Source organism: Aquarana catesbeiana, linkage group LG09 (assembly GCF_042186555.1).
Source record: "Aquarana catesbeiana isolate 2022-GZ linkage group LG09, ASM4218655v1, whole genome shotgun sequence".
Lineage (NCBI taxonomy): Eukaryota > Metazoa > Chordata > Amphibia > Anura > Ranidae > Aquarana > Aquarana catesbeiana.
The window spans coordinates 274,074,243-274,093,143 of record NC_133332.1 but is presented as its reverse complement, the minus strand read 5'-3'; the positions used below and the strand labels follow the sequence as shown (position 1 = coordinate 274,093,143).

The following is an 18,901-nucleotide window of genomic DNA, read 5'->3' as shown; positions in this document are numbered from 1 at the left end:
GAGACCAAAATTTAACTTTTTGGCCTAAAAGCTAAACACTATGTGTGGCGGAAAACAAACACTGCACATCCCCCTGAACACACCGTCCCCACCGTGAATCATGGTGTTGGCAGCATCATGTTGTGGGGATGCTTTTCTTCAGCAGGGACAGGGACGCTGGTCAGAGTTGATAGGAAGATGAATGGAGCCAAGTACAGGGCAATCTTAGAAGAAAACCTGTTATGCCGCGTACACACGAGCGGACTTTACGGCAGACTTTGCACGGCGGACAGGATTTCGTCGGACAATTCGATCGTGTGTGGGCTCCAGCGGACTTTGTTTGCTCAAAAGTTGGACAGACTTAGATTTGAAACATGTTTTAAATCTATCCGTCGAACTCAAGTCCGGTCGAAAAGTCCGCTCGTCTGTATGCTAGTTCAACGGACAAAAAGCCACGCTAGGGCAGCTATTGGCTACTGGCTATGAACTTCCTTATTTTAGTCCGGTCGTACATCATCACGTACGAATTCGACAGACTTTGGTGTGTAGGCAAGTCCATTCATTCAGAAAGTCCGTCGTAAAGTACGTTGAAAAGTCCGCCGGGCAAAGTCTGCCGTAAAGTCCGACCGTGTGTACGCGACATTAGAGTCTGAAAAAGACTTGAGACTGGGACGAAGGTTCACCTTCCAGCAGGACAATGACCCTAAACATACAACTAGCGATGCAATGAAATGGTTTAGATCAAAGCATATTCATGTGTTAGGATGGCCCAGTCAAAGTCCAGACCTAAATCCATTTGAGAATCTGTGGCAAGACTTGAAAATTGCTGTTCACAGACGCCCTACATCCAATCTGACAGAGCTTGAGCTATTTTGCAAAGAAGAATGGGCAAAAATTTCACTCTCTAGATGTGCAAAGCTAGTAGAGACATACCCAAAAAGACTTACAGCCGTAATTGCAGCGAAAAGTGGTTCTACAAAGTATTGTCTCAGGGGGGCTGAATACCAATACACGCCACACTTTTCAGATATTTATTTGTAAAACATTTTGAAAACCATTTATCATTTTCCTTCCAATTCACAATTATGTGCCACTTTGTGTTGGTCTAAGTTGGTGGAAAATTTCAAGGGGTATGAATACTTTTTTAAGGCACTGTATATATAGTCTGAGAGCAGCACCCTGTTGCTGTCAGAATAAACATACAGTATATGTGCTGCAGCTGAATGGATTTTCTGCAAAGCATTAAAACCATATAATAGTGTGCTGTTTCTATTGGTTCACCTTTCGTGATTATAAACAATTATTGAAATAGGCTATATCAGATGCTAAATATCACAATAGATATGAAACTATTGCACTACCCATGTTAATTCAGAGAAAAGATCCTGTGAAACCTATAACTTATAACTAAAGTGCAAAGGGCAATATTCAAAAATGCATATATATATATATATATATATATATATATATATATATATATAAAAAATATACATACAATGTGAAATAAATCCAGTTCATAAATAGTTAAAAATGTGCTCCAAAGTTCATATGGTCTCCTTGTAAAAAGCTGATGTGTAGTTCCAACTCCTCCACATGCAAGAAGTAAAATAAAAAGCGTTCTTGTGCAAAACAAATAAACGAAAGGTGCTTGTGCATCACCACTGTACTCTCAAGCGCTTACCAGACATGTAGATCCCACACAGGGGATCACAAGCATCTTTAGTTTATTTGTTTTGCACAAGGACATTTTTTTTCTTCTTGCATGTGAAGGAGTTGGAACTACACATCAGCTTTATGCAAGGAGACCACATTTTTAACTATATATGAACTGTATTTGATTCACATTGTATATATGCATTTTTGAATATTGCCCTTTGCACTTTAGTTATAACTTTTAGGTTTCACAAGGTTGTTTCTTTGAATTAACATGGGTACCGCAATAGTTTCATATCTATTATTATTTTTTTTTAAACACTTTTTATTGACAAATGTGCAGTACATTTTCCACATTCAACATATTGCTCAGCATGAGCACCATAGGATATAAAGTACTAGTAAACCAACATATATCAAGTTATTTGGGAATACATACACAGCTTTGTTTGGAACGTAAAGGCAAAAAGAAACATAAAATAATTCAGGGCTATACCCCTGGGTACATAAAATCAGCATTTGGAGGACTGGGTTTTGAAAATTATCATATCATACCCCTAAGTCAGCGGACCCAGCAATTTGTGCTTTCTTAATTACTGCAAATAGTGGGGGTAAATGAACACCATACATCCCAAGTTTTATTATATTTCTTAGGGCAACTTCAATGCTTATATACAAGTTTTTCATAGGGCAATATCTGATTCACCATTTTAGTCCAGGTACGTACAGATGGAGGGTTGGGTTGAATCCACTTGAGTGCAATAGCCTTCCTAGCCAGAAACAGTGTCTCTTTCAATAGAACTCTGATACCTCTGCCATTGTTCCTCATCCAAAATACCCAAGAGACATATTCTAGGAGTGCATGGTAATGATAAAACGGAGGACAGAAGATCTGTCACATGCTTCCAGTAGCAAGCTATAACAGGCCATACCCAAATTACATATACAAAATCAGCTTTTGTGTCATTACATCTCATACAGTTAGACGTGGGTATGCGATGCATAGCATATGTAGCTTCACGGGTGTTAGATAAGACTGGTGAATCATATATAATTGTGTCAACTTGTTATTAATGGCTGGAGACACCTGTAAGTGAGAGGAACAAGCCTCTTCCCTATCCTCATCTGTTAAATCTGGTATGATTTGTTACCATTTAGATTTCACTGTCAGTGAATTATTGCTAACAGTAGCAGTTAGAAGGTAGGTATATATCTTAAAAATGAGACCTCCGGGGTCTTTTGACTTTAATATGCCTATGAGTGGGTAATTCGAAAGTGTCAAAATATTATTCCTAAACTGAGCTTGTAATGCATGTCTAAACTGAAGATATCTATAGAAGTTTGTATGGTGGATATCACATTTCCACTGTAATTCATCAAAAGAAGAAATAATGGTTCCAGTATAAATATCTTCTAGAGTAGTGAATTCTTTTTGTTCCCAAAAAGAATAATCCATAAAGTGTAACAATTGGGGGAACATGGTTTAGGGCACCACCAACAAACACCCAAGGCCCAATTTTTCTGCACCTGTTTGAATGGGGCATGTAATTTCAATTTTTAAAATCATTGTTTACAGCAGGACCAGTTCCTGCGCCCAATAAGAGTAACTGTGAGGGGTTACAGTGTTCTTGCACCACCAACACCCAAGGCCCAATTTTTCTGCATCTGTTTGACTGGGGCATGTAATTACAATTTTTTAAATAATATTTAACAGCAGGGCCAGTTCCTGCACCAAACAAGAGTAACTGTGAGGGGTTATAGTGTTCTGGCACCACCAACACCCGAGGCCCAATTTTTCTTCAGAGTGTATAGTGCAGTCCGTATAGTATATATACTGCAGTTCAGAATATATAGTGCAGTCCGTATAGTATATATACTGCAGTTCAGAGTATATAGCGCAGTCCGTGTAGTATATATACTGCAGTTCAGAGTATATAGTGCAGTGTACAGTATATAATATAGTGTATTGAAGTGGTTAAGGGAAACCCTATGACAGAATTAGGAAAAAAATAACATTGGTTCCCCTCCCAGTCCATATCAGGCCCTTTAGGACTGGTATAGATTTTAAGGGGAACTCCATGCCAAAATTTAAAAAAACAAATGGTGTGGGGTCCCCCCTCAAAATCCATACCAGTCCCTTTGGGTCTGGCATGGATTTTAAGGGGAACTCCACTCCAAGATTTAAAAAAAAAAATTGGCGTGGGGTCCCCCCAAAAATACATACCAGACCCTTATCTGAGCAAGCAGCCTGGCAGGCCAGGATTGGGGGGGACGAGCGAGCGCCCCCCAAAACCATACCAGGCCACTTGCCCTCAACATGGGGAGGGTGCTTTGGGGTCCCCCCCCAAAGCACCTTGTCCCCATGTTGATGTGGACAAGGGCCTCATCTCCACAAGCCTGGCACGGTGGTTGAAGGGGTCTGTTGGTCTGTTGGTGGGGGCTTATCAGAATCTGGAAGCCCCCTTTAACAAGGGGGCCCCCAGATCCCAGCTCGCCTATGTGAATGGATAGGGGTACAATTGTACCCCTACCCATTCACCAAAAAAATTGTCAAAAAGTAAAAACCACAATACACAGTTTTTGACAATTCCTTTATTAAAAAAGAAAAAAAAAGTGTCCCGCATTGTCCATCCATCTTCAATCACACTGCCCGATGGACTCGAAAAATATTAAAAAATCTGCCTCGATGGGAGGCGTCCCGTCAACTTCTGTCTCTTGGCTGTGATAGTTGTTATATAGGCAAGGGTGGGGCCACCAAGTGACTTACCTGAGTGACCCCACCCCTCCTGACGTCATGGGCCATTAGAGGCCTTACGTCAGCGGGTGGCCCCGCCCTTGCCTATATAAGAGCTGTCACAGCGAAAAGACAGCAGTCAGTGGGACGCCTCCCATGGAAGCAGAGCATTTTCAGACACTTTTTTTTTCTTTTTTAATAAAGGAATTGTCAAAAACTGTGTAATATGGTTTTTACTTTTTGACATTTTTTTGGTGAATGGGTAGGGGTACAATTCCCTACATACCCATTCACATAGGAGGGGGCCCCTTGTTAAAGGGGCTTTTCAGATTCCGATAAGCCCCCCACCCATAGACCCCCACAACCAATGACCAGGGTTGTGGGGACGAGGCCCTTGTCCCCATCAACATGGGGACAAGGTGCTTTGGGGGACCCCAAAGCACCCTCCTCATGTTGAGGGCATGTGGCCTGGTATGGTTCAGGGGGGTGGGGGGGCGCTCACTCGCCCCCCCCTATCCTGTCCTCCAGGCTGCATGCTCGAATAAGGGTCTGGTATGGATTTTTGTGGGGGGGCCCACACCAATTTTTTTTTACATTTTGGCGTGGAGTTCCCCTTAAAATCCACACCAGGCCCCCGACTGGGGGGGGACCTACGCCAATTTTTTCATTGATTTTTATCTATATTTCTGGGAGCCGGCAATACACTACAGCCGTGAGCAAGTTGAAATTACATTTTTCCTTTAGAAGTGTCATTTTGCTGTGGCATTGTAAAACACATCAGACAGATGCGCCACTTTACAGACAGACTAACGAGACCCCCCAGGCACGATATTTAATGGAATATTTCATTTTTATTGTTTCACCTTAAGCATTAATAAAATCACTCCTGAAAAAATGGTCATTTTAAAAACTTTTTTTACATTGATACATGTCCCCTGGGGCAGTACCCAGGTCTCCATACACTTATGGCAATAACTTGCATATAAAGCCTTTAATATGAGCTCTTTTGATTTTTCATGTTCCTGTCCTATAGACTTTTGAATAGGGTCGCACAAATTTTTTGCTTGTTCGTATGTTCTGGTGCAAACCGAACCCTATACTAGAGTGATGGAGGTAAGTACTGTGCACATTCTCCTTTCACTGTGGCTTAAAAACCTGGAAAGTCAATGAGGCCCAGCAATTCTCACATTGTGCTTACTATGAAAATATACTATACAATCTATATAATGTACAATCTCCTTTGGTTGATGGTCTACCATCAACTATGTACTCCAAGGGCCTGCCTGATTTGATACAAAACTGAACAGGTTGTTTATGCTTATCCTCATATTATAATGTTTTGGCAAAACTAAAGAATATTGTATAGAGATTGTACAATCTGGTTGCATGGTGTATGGCCAGCTTCTGGGAATTTCTGCTCTTCTGTCGGCACTCTGAATCTTAGAAGATATTGAGAATTAGTGTTATTACTTTACAAATTATTAATTTTCTCAGAGCCATGAATCTAAAATTTGTTATTTCATGACTACAGTTTTGGCTCAAACTTGTCTTGCATACACACGGTCACACAAATGTTGTCGGAAATTCCGAACGTCAAGAACGCGGTGACGTACATGTACGATGAGCCGAGAAAAATTAAGTTCAGAAGCCAGTGCGGCTCTTCTGCTTGATTCCGATCATGCATGGAATTTTGTGCGTCAGAATTGTGTACACACGATCAGAATTTCCGACAACAGATTTTGTTGTTGGAAAATTTGAGATCGATATTTCAAATTTTGTTTGTCGGAAATGTCCGATGGAGGCTACACACGGTCGGAATTTCCGACAACAAGCTCCCATCGAACATTTGTTGTCGGAAAATCCTAAAAAAAAATCCCGTCCGCCTGGATTTGGAGGAGAGGATCGGATCAGATAACAGCGGATGTTAGCGAACATGTCACCGCTGACATCCGCTGCTCCATAGGAGTGAATGGAGGGTCCGATCAGGTCCGCCTGAAAAACTAACAGTGTGAAAAGGGCCCTTAGAGGTCTTTAAGAGTTTCTTTATTGCAATATATGGGCAGATTACTATTTAGATTGAAGTGCTACTCTTACCATGATGAATGACAGCTTGAACTTGCACCACTCTTTTGTAATTCCTCCCATTGTATTTATAGGGCACAAGCTGAAGGAGTTCACAATACACTTGTGTAGCGCACCCCCTAGGGAGCCGCTGGTGAATTTGGTCCTAGATTTCCCCATGTAGGCTCCATTCACACCTAGGCAATTTTAATTCCAAATTGCGGCAAAACACAGGACACGTTTGCAATGTCATTACTTCTTAATGGCACCCAATTGCGGTGCGATTTTGCCATAATTGTCCCTCCACAAAAATCGCAACATGCGCAGCTTGTCGCTAAAAAGGGAGCAGGAGCTTCCCCCGGGGATTGACTGGAGTTCCATAAATATTGAGGCTGCCTGTTCTGCCCTCCCACTATAGGGTCCCATGCCCTATTATATTCCAGAAAGAATACTCTAGAAGACAGGGGGAAGTAACAGAACTGCAGCATGTGAAACACAGAGCAGCCCTAGATAATCAATAATCACTGATTACAGGGGAGCCAAACTAAATTTACTGATCAGCCTGCTCTAACTACAGCGTGGATAACATTTTATGTTTTTATTTATGTGTGGAAATTTATTCCACTGTGAGAAGGACTCACTAGTCCGTGTCAGTGTAACTAACAAAATCATCACCTTTGATATAGAAGTGTATAGAAGAAAGCAAATGCCAGCTTATATATTTGATTGTATTTTTGTCTTTAATGGGATATTTGGAGGGTTTATCCATATCAGTAAAGCTGCTGTTATTTGAATAGTCCTTTTTTCCTCATATTTTACGCAGTGGACTTTACTCCCTCTTCTTATTTTATATTTACTGAGTAATTATGGAGTTTCATTATCGAACCCTTAGATAGTTCTCTGCAGCACGATATTATATTGTCCTTGTTTTTATTTAAACATATTATGTTGTTTTCAGAATTTCCACCAGTCCTAAACATTACAGTTTTCAGCACAGAAAAGTATATCTGCTTCAAATGGAGGCCGCTGGATGGACTGAGAAATGGTGAAATTAGAGTGCAGATAAAGAATAAGAGCAGTAAGTAGAATATAACCAATGCCTAATTTGTCTCCATTACCTTCAGCCTATGCACACAGAGTATTGCTAGCCGAGGTGCCACCTAGGTCAGGAATAAGGGCTCTTTCACACTTGCGTTAATTTTTAAAGCAGCCTGAGGCCCGGTTCACACTAGTGAGATGCCAAACATTGCATGTGATTCGCACCACATTGCTCTGTAGATCACATGCGATGTATAGCTAAATTTGCATCGCATTCAGACAAAACTCGTGCAGGACCCTTTTTTTGTCTGCACTAGAAGCGGATAGCGATGCGTTTTGCAAACTGATTGCGGGGCGCCTACAACTTAACATGCACTCCGCAATCAGTACACATAAACAGAATTGCGATTTAGATGCATTGTGGATTTGCAGCGAATTGGCTGTGAATTTGCATCGCATTTAGTGTGAACTGGGCCTCAAAGTGCATTAATGTATATATAGTGTTAATGAGCATTTAGGATGTGCTGCACAGGTGTACATTTTGTGTCATTCAACACTCCTCAAATGTCCTGTGTGGTTTTTTTGTTTTTTCTTTTTCATTTAATTACAAGGCTAAAATGAGAAATGATCACTTTTGACACTCTACACCCACACCATAAACACACTGTAAACGCCATAGGTGTGTTCACAGTGCGTTTAGGTGTGGTTGCGATGTGTTTCAATAGAAGTGAATGGAGACAGTTGCAAAGCGTCAATGCCTGGCAAACATTGCAAGCAGCGTTATTTTTGCCTCGTAGCAACCCGAAGTCACGCTAACGTTGGAGTGTAAACACCTCCATCTGCTCTCTATTGTAACAATTTTTAGAGCCATTGATAGGCGTTAAGGAAGCATTAAAAACATAACCCAACTGCCTATTTTTGAAAACCCAAAACCGATGGAAGTGGGTTTTACCCCTCCTCTACTTTGTTGGTGTAAGTATCCTAACATGCATGTTCTGGAATACCTCACCATATATATCTGTGAGAGGGAGGTAATATGGGCATATCTATATGGACACATTACAACAGTCCCTTCCTATCTTGCCTCCTCTTGACCACAGGTCTCATGCACAATTATTCCATCTATGAAATCCGAGTGGCACTATTTATTAGGAAAAAAATGAAGTTCACTGCAAAATACTCCATGCATGCTCCAAACAAATACATCTAAAGGATCTATGAACAAGGCACAATTGCCAACAGAAGTATATTTACAGGATTAACATAAGCATACCCAACTTAACTGTTAAATGTTTGGGGGCGTGAGACTATATACAGAGGGGGTCCCCAACCCCCGGGCCATGAACTGGTGCTGGGCCGTAGCCTGTTCGCAGCCGGGCCGCGAGGGCTGGATGAGCAGAGAGATGACATCATCTCTCAGAGCCGGCCCCGCACCGCCGCTGTTCCGCCCCCACAGCCAGGCTGCTACAATGTCAGAGGTGAAGTGAGAGATTACCTCATCTCTCACTGCCTGCCCTGCATCATCGTTGTTCTACCCTCACTTAGAACCCACCACCTGCCTGCCTTTCTGCTCAATGGACCAGTGCTGCCACCAATACAGTGACAATCCACATCTGGTGGCGATGTGGCAAGTGACAAGCTGCATCTGAAGGCAGGCAATGTGGAAAGTGACAAGCTGCATCTGAAGGCAGGCGATGTGGCAAGTGACAAACTGCATCTGGTGGCAGGCGACGTGGCAAGTTACAATCCGCATCTGGTGGGAGGTGACATCGCAAGTGACAAGCTGCATCTGAAAGCAAGCGACGTGGCAAGTGACAAGCTGATAATAAGAAAACGTGAGCAGCACTACAAAAACAAAAGTGAGAAAAATATATCTTGAAAATAAGTGAATAATTAAATCAATCAATAAATAAATAAAGTGTTACAAAACAAGCAATATTAATGCCAAATAACATAAAAAAAGTGGTACAAAATAATAAATGAATAGTCCCAACAATGAGAAATGTGAGTATAATAATAAAAAGTCAGTGAATGAAACATCCAAAGGTATTCACAGAAAGTGAAAAATGAAGTTAATCGATCACACAAACACCAACATGTGAGGAGATACCAGAAGGCAAGCTTGAATAAGCTTGTATGGCAACCTGATGTTCAATCACTGGTAGCGCCACACCACTTTCCAGTATAAGGCCAAAGACAAACAGGGTGGCTCCATCCGGTACGACAGTCAGTAGGGGGGACCCGAAGAAATAAAAAAACGGCTCTCCATAGTGTAAGACCCAAGTTTATTAGATTAAAGGTTGCACTTATGTAAAAGATGCAGGTAAAAGCATGAATAAAAAACAGCAGCAGCTGGCCGGCTAACAGACACACGTTCGGGACGAGGTACTCAGCGATGACGTCAGCGCGTCAACCACCCGACGTACGTTTCGTCTCAAGAAAGACATCGTCAAGGGAACGGCATCTGAAGGCAGGTGACATGGCAAGTGACACACTGCATCTGGTGGCAGGTGACCTGGCAAGCGAAATTCTGCATCTGGTGGCAGGCGACATGGCAAGTCACATTCCACATCTGGTTGCAGGCAACATGGCAAGTGACAATCCGCATTTGGTGGCAGGCGACATGGCAAGTGATGAGCTGCATCTGGTGGCAGGCGACCTGGCAAGTTACAATTTGCATCTGAAGGCAAGCGACGTGAAAAGTGACAATCTGCATCTGAAGGCAGGTGACGTGGCAATTGACAAGCTGCATCTGGTGGCAGGCAACGTGGCAAGTGACACACTGCATCTAGTGGCAAGTGACAAGTTGCATCTGAAGGCAGGCAGCGTGGAAAGTGACAAGCTGCATCTGAAGGCAGGTGACGTGGCAAGTGACAAGCTGCATCTGAAGGCAGGCAATGTGGCAAGTGACACAAAGCATCTGGTGGTAGGAGACTAGGCAAGTGACAATCTGCATCTGGTGGCAGGCGACATGGCAGGTGACAAGCTGCATCTGAAGGCAGGTGACATGGCAAGTGACACACTGCATCTGGTGGCAGGCGACATGGCAAGCCACATTCCACATCTGGTTGCAGGCGGCGTGGCAAGTAACAGTCCACATTTGGTGGCAGGTGATGTGGCAAGTGACAAGCTGCATCTGGTGGAAGGCGACCTGGCAAGTGACAATCAGTATCTGAAGGCAGGTGACGTGGCAATTGACATGCTGTATCTGGTGGCAGGCAGGGCTGGACTGGGACAAAAATGTGGCCCTGGACTTCATCCAGACCAGCCCAGGGCACAACTGAAGGCAGGTGACGTGGCAACTGACAAACTGCATCTGGTGGCAGGCAACGTGGCAAGTGATAATCTGTATCTGAAGGCAGGTGACGTGGCAATTGACATGCTGTATCTGGTGGCAGGCAGGGCTGGACTGGGACAAAAATGTGGCCCTGGACTTCATCCAGACCGGCCCAGGGCACAACACATCAGGGTACAGTACATCAGGGCACGGTACATCAGGGCACAGCACATCAGGCCACATCGGGGCACAAGGCACATCAGGGCACAAGGCACATCAGTGCACAGCATATCAGGGTACAGCAAACCAGGCCACATCAGGGTACAGGGCACAACACATCAGGGTACAGAGCCCAGCACATCAGCGTATAGGGCACATCAGGGCACAAAACATCAGGGTACAGAGCCCAGCACATCAGCGTACAGGGCACAGCACATCAGGACACAGCACATCAGGACACAGCACATTAGGGCACAGGACATCAGCGTACAGCACATCAGGGTACAGTACATCAGCGTACAGCACATCAGGGCACAGGACATCAGGGCACAGGACATCAGGGCACAGGACATCAGGGCACAGGACATCAGGGTACAGCACATTAAGGTACAGGACATCAGGGCACAGGACATCAGGGTACAGCACATCAGGGCACAGGTCACAGGACATCAGGGCACAGGACATCAGGGCACAGGACATCAGGGTACAGCACATCAGGGCACAGGTCACAGCACATCAGGGTACAGAGCCCAGCACATCAGGGTACAGGGCACAACACATGAAGGTACAGGGCACAGAACATCAGGGCACGTCAGGGCACATCACATCAGGGTACAGGGCACAGCACATCAAAGTATAGCACATCAGGACACAGCACATCAGGGTACAGGACATCAGGGCACAGGTCACAGTACATCAGGGCACACGACATTGAGGCACAGGACATCGGGGCACATCAGGGCACCGGGCCACAAGGCACATCAAGTCACGGGCACATCAGGGCATAGGAGATCGGGGCACATAGCACATCAGGGCACATAGCACATCAGGGCACATAGCACATCAGGGCACATGGCACATTATGGGGCACATCAGGGCACATGGCACATCAGGGCACGGGGCACATCAGGGCACATGGCGCATCAGGGCACGGGGCACATTATAGGACACATTATGGGGCACATCGGGGCACATAGCACATCAGGGCACGGGGCACGTCAGGGAACATAGCACATCAGGGCTCAGGGCACAGGACATCGGGCCACAAGGCACATCAGGTCACGGGGCACATCAGGGCATAGGACATCAGGGCACGGGGCACATCAGGGCACATAGCACATCAGGGCATATAACACATCAGGGCACGGGGCACAGCAGGGCACATAGCACATCAGGGCACATAGCACATCAGGGCACATGGCACATTATGGGGCACATGGCACATCGGGGCACATCAGGGGACACAGCACATCAGGGCATGGGGCACATCAGGGCACATAGCACATCAGGGCACGGGGCACATCAGGGCACATTATGGGGCACATAGCACATCAGGGCATATAGCACATCAGAGCACGGGGCACGTAAGGGCACATAGCACATCAGGGCACATAGCACATCAGGGCACGGGGCACATCAGGGCACATGGCACATTATGGGGCACATCAGGGCACATGGCACATCAGGGCACATTATAGCACATCAGGGCACATTATAGCACATCAGGGCACATTATGGCACATCAGGGCACATTATGGCACATCAGGGCACATTATGGCACATCAGGGCACATAGCACATCAGGGCATGGGGCAAATCAGGGCACATAGCACATCAGGGCACGGGTCACATCAGGGAACATAGCACGTCAGGGCACATAGCACGTCAGGGCACATAGCACATCAGGGCATAGGGCACATTATGGGGAACATCAGGGCACATAGCACATCAGGGCACGGGGCACATCAGGGCACATTATGGCACATCAGGGCACATGGCAAATTATGGGGCTCATCGGGGCACATAGCACATCAGGGCACATGGCACATCAGAGCACATGACACATCAGGGCACAGGGCACATAGCACATCAGGGCATGGGGCACATGATCGGGGCACATTATAGGGCACATCAGGGGGCACATCATCAGGGCACATCAGGGGACACATCATCAGGATCTTACTAGCCAGTATGCAGAGTTGCGCAGGAAGCGTGTGTAGTAGTAAGTTCTCTCTCTCATGTCACGTGCGGCTGCTCCCCGGCGGCCTCTCCTCTCGTCTATCCCAGATAATCTTACAAGCTAATGGGGATAGATGAGAAGAGAGGTGGGGCCGCTGGGGAGCAGCCGCACGTGACATGAGAGAGAACTTACTACTACACACACTTCCTGCGCTACTCTGCATACTGGCTTATGATCTACCAGTCAGGCGACAGCTGTCGGTGGTTGACGGGTAGATGGCCGCGCACCGCAGATGCGGCAGAAACTGGCCCACACTGAATCATCAGCCCACCGGGAATCTCCCGGTAGTCCCGATGGTGAGTCCATCCCTGGTGGCAGGCAACGTGGCAAGTGACACACTGCATCTAATGGCAAGTGACAAGCTGCATCTGGTGGCAGGTGACGTGGCAAGTTGGAAGTTGTATCTGAAGGCAGGCGATGTGGCAAGTGACAAACTGCATTTGGTGGCAGACGACAAGGCAAGTGACATTCCTCATCTGGTGGCAGGCAACGTGGCAAGTGACAATCAGCATCTGTTGACAAGTGACATTCCGCATCTGGTGACAAACAACGTGGCAAGTGATATTCCGCACTTTGTCACATATAAAGCTTAAATATTTGCTTAATATTTAGCTGGTTGTTTTTTAATCCAACGGTGTGTGCCCAAGCGTCTTATGTGTATGAATTCATGTATTTTATGAAGAATAAAGATATTGTTTTTTAATTAATTGGGAGCTGTTAGCATTTTTTAGATTGAGTATCTTTCTCTTTTGGGTATTTTGTGAGATATTACACCAACAAAGCAGAGGAGGGATAGAGCCCTCATCCATTTATTGTTGGGTTTTCCTTCATTGTGCAATGTTGGAGAGATTCAGCTCCCCCACCAGACAAAAATATGTAAAATACAGACCTAGTAGTATTGGGTTTGGGTTTTTTCACAACTATGTAGCATACTTTCTTAGTCTGCCTTCACATATTTGCATTGCAGTAATGCATGTTTTTTATTGTGATGCATGGTAATACGTGTGGTGCATTTGGGTTCCATTCATTTTGAATTGCACCCCAATGCACAATCACAACCGACCTATGTTTTACTGCACTATAGCGAACAGTGAATTATCTCTGTGTTGCTGTACCCTGGGATAAAAAATGCTAGTGTGCATTTAGGTTTGTTGTGATGCATTGAAAGTCCATTTAAAAATGAATGCATTGTCTTACCTCAACACACGTTAAGAACACAGAACACAGTAAAGTACTCAGGATTCTCATATGGCAGGTGCACAGCTGTGTGCAAGTAAACTTAAGCCTAGGTTCACACTGACAGCGGGTATGAAATCGTGCGAGTTCAGCTGAACTCGCACAATTTCATTCCTGCATGTCAGTCCCGACTTTGGGGGTGATTTCAGAGACATCTGTACGGGTTGCTGCATAGATGTCAATGGAAATCGCACCCCAAAGTAGACAAAAGTAGTACAGAAACTACTTTTTGGAATCAGTGTGTCACCGCAAATGCGGCGTCACACTGATTCGGACTGTGCCATTGCCAGAAATTGCCGTCGCTTTGGCAAATCGTCAAATCGCATGCCAAATCGCTCCAATGTGAACCAGGGCTGAAGGAAGTTGTACTTTTGTTGAAGAAAATATTCCATATAAAATTGCTACACAAGCCATTTTGTAAATAAATGTTAATAAAAATAACTTTTCTACCAACAATTGCTGTAATGTTTGTCAAAAAAATGCAGTGCAATGTGGCAACCTGATGGTGTTTTGTACATCAGAAATGTCACATATTGCTTCTGTGATTGGCTTATTGTTTTTTTTTGTCAGACATCTGCAATGTGATACAGCATCCCCTGCAATAGAAATGCCATTTTTTCTAAGGGGTTAACTAACTCCAAAGGAATGCAGACAGTGCAGTCTCCCTCACCAGAGCACTGAGATTTCACAAGGTGGTTATAATGAAGACAGATCCTCCCACTCAGGAATTAGTGTGGAAAGGGCATGGTGAAAGAAACAGCCTTTCTGGCCCACCTCACATCAGCACACAACGGGTTAACTCCTTTGGAACCCACAGGATAACCTCTCCCCAACTAAAGTGTTTTTCTTTTGTGTTCATGCCTCAGGCTACCTGTTGATTGCAGTTGGTAAGTACTTTGGTTGCTGCAAGTTTTTTCCCCCTGCCGCACTTACACCTCCAAATTCAGCCTCTCCTGGCGTTGGAAGACCAAGAATGGTGGAAGCAAACCTTCCTGAAACAAGTTGCCCTGGGTGGTGTTAGTAAGCTCTGCAATGTCACCATTTGCTTATCCCTTGGGGTTTTCCCTGCCTTGTATAGGCAGCGCTCACTCTACTCTCCTGGCTTTATTTTCAGTCTGAGAGCGGCTGTTGGGAGATGGTGTGACGTGGGATAGTGTCTGCAAAGCACTGGCATAAACAGTCTTAGAAGACAGCAGAGAAACTGGCTTCCCTCCCTCTCTATCTGCAGTCCTGCCAGTTTTCTCTTGTGAGGTAAAGACTTGTTGCTGTTTCTCCCCCTTTTGTTTGTTTATGTTTTTATAGATTTTGCTTCAGTCTGTCAAGCTGCAGCCCTTAGTGCTGAAGATTTCTTCATACCATCGTCATCATTTATACGTTTGAACTTTGTGTATAGAGACTTTGCAGATATAATGAAGCTCTGAGCGCCCTAACTCCCAACCTTTTGCTGTTGCTCCCCTGCTGTGCTGTCTGCTCCTGGAAGTTCCACAGTCTGACTGGTGTTGTCTAAGATTCTGATTATGTGTCCTGTCTTCCTCTGGAAGTGCTGCCTGGGCTCACCTGCTGATTCATATTAAAGTGACCGTGTACCTGTTATTTTTGGTGAGAGAGTAATATGAGCTTGCCACATCTGTCAGTGGCACAGAAGACTAGGGAAGGTAAGAGGAGGCAACACGGGACATGTTTTAAAAGAGTGCTCAAGGACTGCAGATTATGGTGTTTTGCATTATTTTAGGAGCAGTAGCCCTAAATGCAAATACTCTAGAAAACACAAGACCCCCCATTGGTCTTCTCCTGATCAGGACAATCTGCATTCTTCAGATTCCCACACAGGGTGGCTTTCATGCTCCCCAAAGCAGCTCATGTGGCAATGGCTCACATGCGTTTATATCAGCACAATAGTAAATGCCTCACCCAGCTCATGGTGCATGTTGGACCTGCATGGAATCTCCAGTGGTGGGGAAATTAATTTGCATGGATTGCCGCAAGTGACCATGGATAAGGAAGTGGATACGCAAATTTCAAAACCTATCTTTAGGAGGCTACAGCGGAAACAATGCAGCAAATATCAATGTAACAGGCAAAACAAAAAAGTCGAAGGGCTGATGAAGAAAGGTAGGGTGTGCCTACTTTTGATTTCTATCTCATAGCCGCCTTTATTATCGACGGCCAGAGTCCCCAAATTTCCAAATGTAAAGAAGTATGGGCCTTCTTTTCCCATAATGATCTGAGTAAAGAGCTCATTGATGAAGAATGGGAGAGACCTGATAAGAAGGCCAATTTACAGTACAGGTTCTCTGAGCTTTATCCCATGAAGGTGGCTGATGCATGTATAGCACTGCCCCCATAGGGATTGCTGTGTGTAGACTTCCCTGGGCTTTTTCCCTTCTTATATTGCAGCCAGTTGCTAAGGGTTTTCACACAATCGCCCATACTCTCATCCTCGTTTCCAATAATCAATCCAGGGGTTTGGTTTTTTGATTTATTGTTGGAACTTGGATAGGAGGATGGAATCGTGGGATACTCCAACTGGAACGAATTACAATTGAGGACAACTCTCACTCGGCCTTATAGGTTAGGTGTGGTAACAGACTTACTGTTATACCATATAACACTTCTATGGGAATAATAAGTCTCTTGGTTGCTCTGGCAGCAGACTTGATGAAACGTTTTATCTTCAGGACACTCACTGGCATCCCCTTTTTGCCAGCACCCGTCCTCTGACTCTACTAGCTGAAGGGGTGACCCTCACAGGACAGGCCCCACAACACAGATGTGTACTCCTTCCTGTGTCTCCCTTCTGGTCAGCTCTGCAGGACATCTGGGTTGCAACCATTCTCAGATTCAGGCCCTCAGGTTAGGCATCTGAGGCCACATGGCAGCGTCTACAGAGGAGGGGCAGCAGCCCCCTCTCTCCTGGACCCCGCTCTCCAGCCAAAGACCCTGAGCACATGTGCCCTTGGTATTTATACAGTCACCCAGCATGCATCGAGGCACTTTCCTCTGCCAATAGCCAGGGCTGTAACAATTAAAAATCACACAAATCTTTTGCACTTGGGTTAATATAAATCATAACATATAGCGGCTAGCACAGTATTGTTGGGGACAATAAACAGTAAAAAGTGGTAATGGTGCAGCGCTGTATTATATAAAGTCTGAAATTTAAAAGTTCATAAACATTCAAATTGATGTTCTTAAGCTATGTTACAGTGATAGATGGAAGCCGTCATCAACACCTGATCACACTGAATCTTACCCTAAGGCAGGCCCGGACTGGCCATAGGGCACATCGGGCGTTTGCCGGTGGGCCAGGGGCCGCCAGGCCACATGTCTGGCTGTGACATGCAGGGCCGGCCGCTGATGTTCTGCATATGCTGGTGGTGGTGGGAGGACCGGGGGCATTCTCCGCCTACCAAGCCCATCCATGGCAACCTAGGCCGCCGCTGAACAGAAAGTCCCTGTTCGAGCATGCGCCCCGCAGCCGACGGGCACCTGGCAACCAGGACGCCAGGAGAGGAGGAGGGATGGAAAAGCAGAGGAAGATGCCTTATGCACCTCAGACCTGCCTCCTGCAAGTAAAAGCCGGCGAGGTTACTATTTTCAGGACTCCACCATCAAAACTGGAGTTAAAGTAATCAAATCCGCACATCCTGGAACCCCAAATCCGCCATCCACCCCCTGCGAATGATCCCCCCCCCCCCCCCCCGGGCTGCTAAGTCTAAAATGCCTGGACCTATTTTTTGCAGGTATCATCTGATGGCAGTCTCAGCATTCCTCCACTCCAAGGATATCACCTCCCTCTGGGCAAGATTAGCAACGATACCAGATAATGGATGCCGGTTCATAAAATATATTCCATCAACAGCCCACACGAAGTGTCAATAGGGGCTTTTCACCAGGGCAATTATATTCTCCAAACATAAATGGAACAAACCTCATTGCGCAGACATCCCCTGTGGGTTCTAGAGGAGGAGTTAACCCATTGTGTGCTGACATGAAGATAGGCAAGGAAAGGAAATATACGGTAAGGAAACAAATTGCTGCTGGGAATCTCACAGTTTCAGTCTCAAAGAAAAGCAAATTAAAATGGTATATTTTAATGATATCAGCTTTTCTGTCTTTTTCGTGTTGGCATAGGCTGCCTCAAGTAGATTTTCTTTTTGTATAGGTACACATTTTTTATAACTCAAATAATTTCTTAAATGTGCTCTTCTAGCTTAAGGCTTAATATTATACTACTCTTCCCATATCCAGATGACCAGTGGTATCTCCATGGTATTGTCAATGCATCAGATGCAGAGTACAAACTTCTTGAACTGAAATCAGGACAGAATTATCACATCCGTCTTTTGGCCTTAAACTACAGTGGCTTTGAGGAGATCTGGATAAATGAAGTTCATACTCCACTAGGTGAGATTCAGACGTTTCTGAAGTTGACAAATTGTATCTTTCTCCTCTGAAATCTCTGAAAGATGTTAGTAATTGTGAAGTATATTTTGATTCTGCATACAGAAGGTGTAGGCAAGCTGTATTTATTTAGAAGCAGAACTGTTTTACCACTTTAGTCCCTTAGCATTTCCCCTTGAGTCCCAGAGCTTCCACAATCAAAATCCTCTTTGTGGGATTTTTAAGGCAACCAATAAAGAGGAATTGTTTAACTATGGTATTTAAAATAAATATGTCTTATA

General features: G+C 45.0%; 1 protein-coding gene across 3 annotated transcripts in view; it reads left to right on the top strand.

Annotated features, from left to right (window-relative positions):
* The window catches only part of L1CAM (L1 cell adhesion molecule), a 1,396,060-nt gene that overhangs the window by 1,279,670 nt on the left and 97,489 nt on the right, over nucleotides 1–18,901 (top strand). For all 3 annotated transcript variants that reach the window (XM_073600356.1, XM_073600355.1, XM_073600354.1), the window contains 2 exons: nucleotides 7,386–7,505; nucleotides 18,468–18,623. In XM_073600356.1, coding sequence (XP_073456457.1) covers nucleotides 7,386–7,505; nucleotides 18,468–18,623 — 276 coding nt within the window. The remainder of the gene's footprint in view (nucleotides 1–7,385; nucleotides 7,506–18,467; nucleotides 18,624–18,901) is intronic.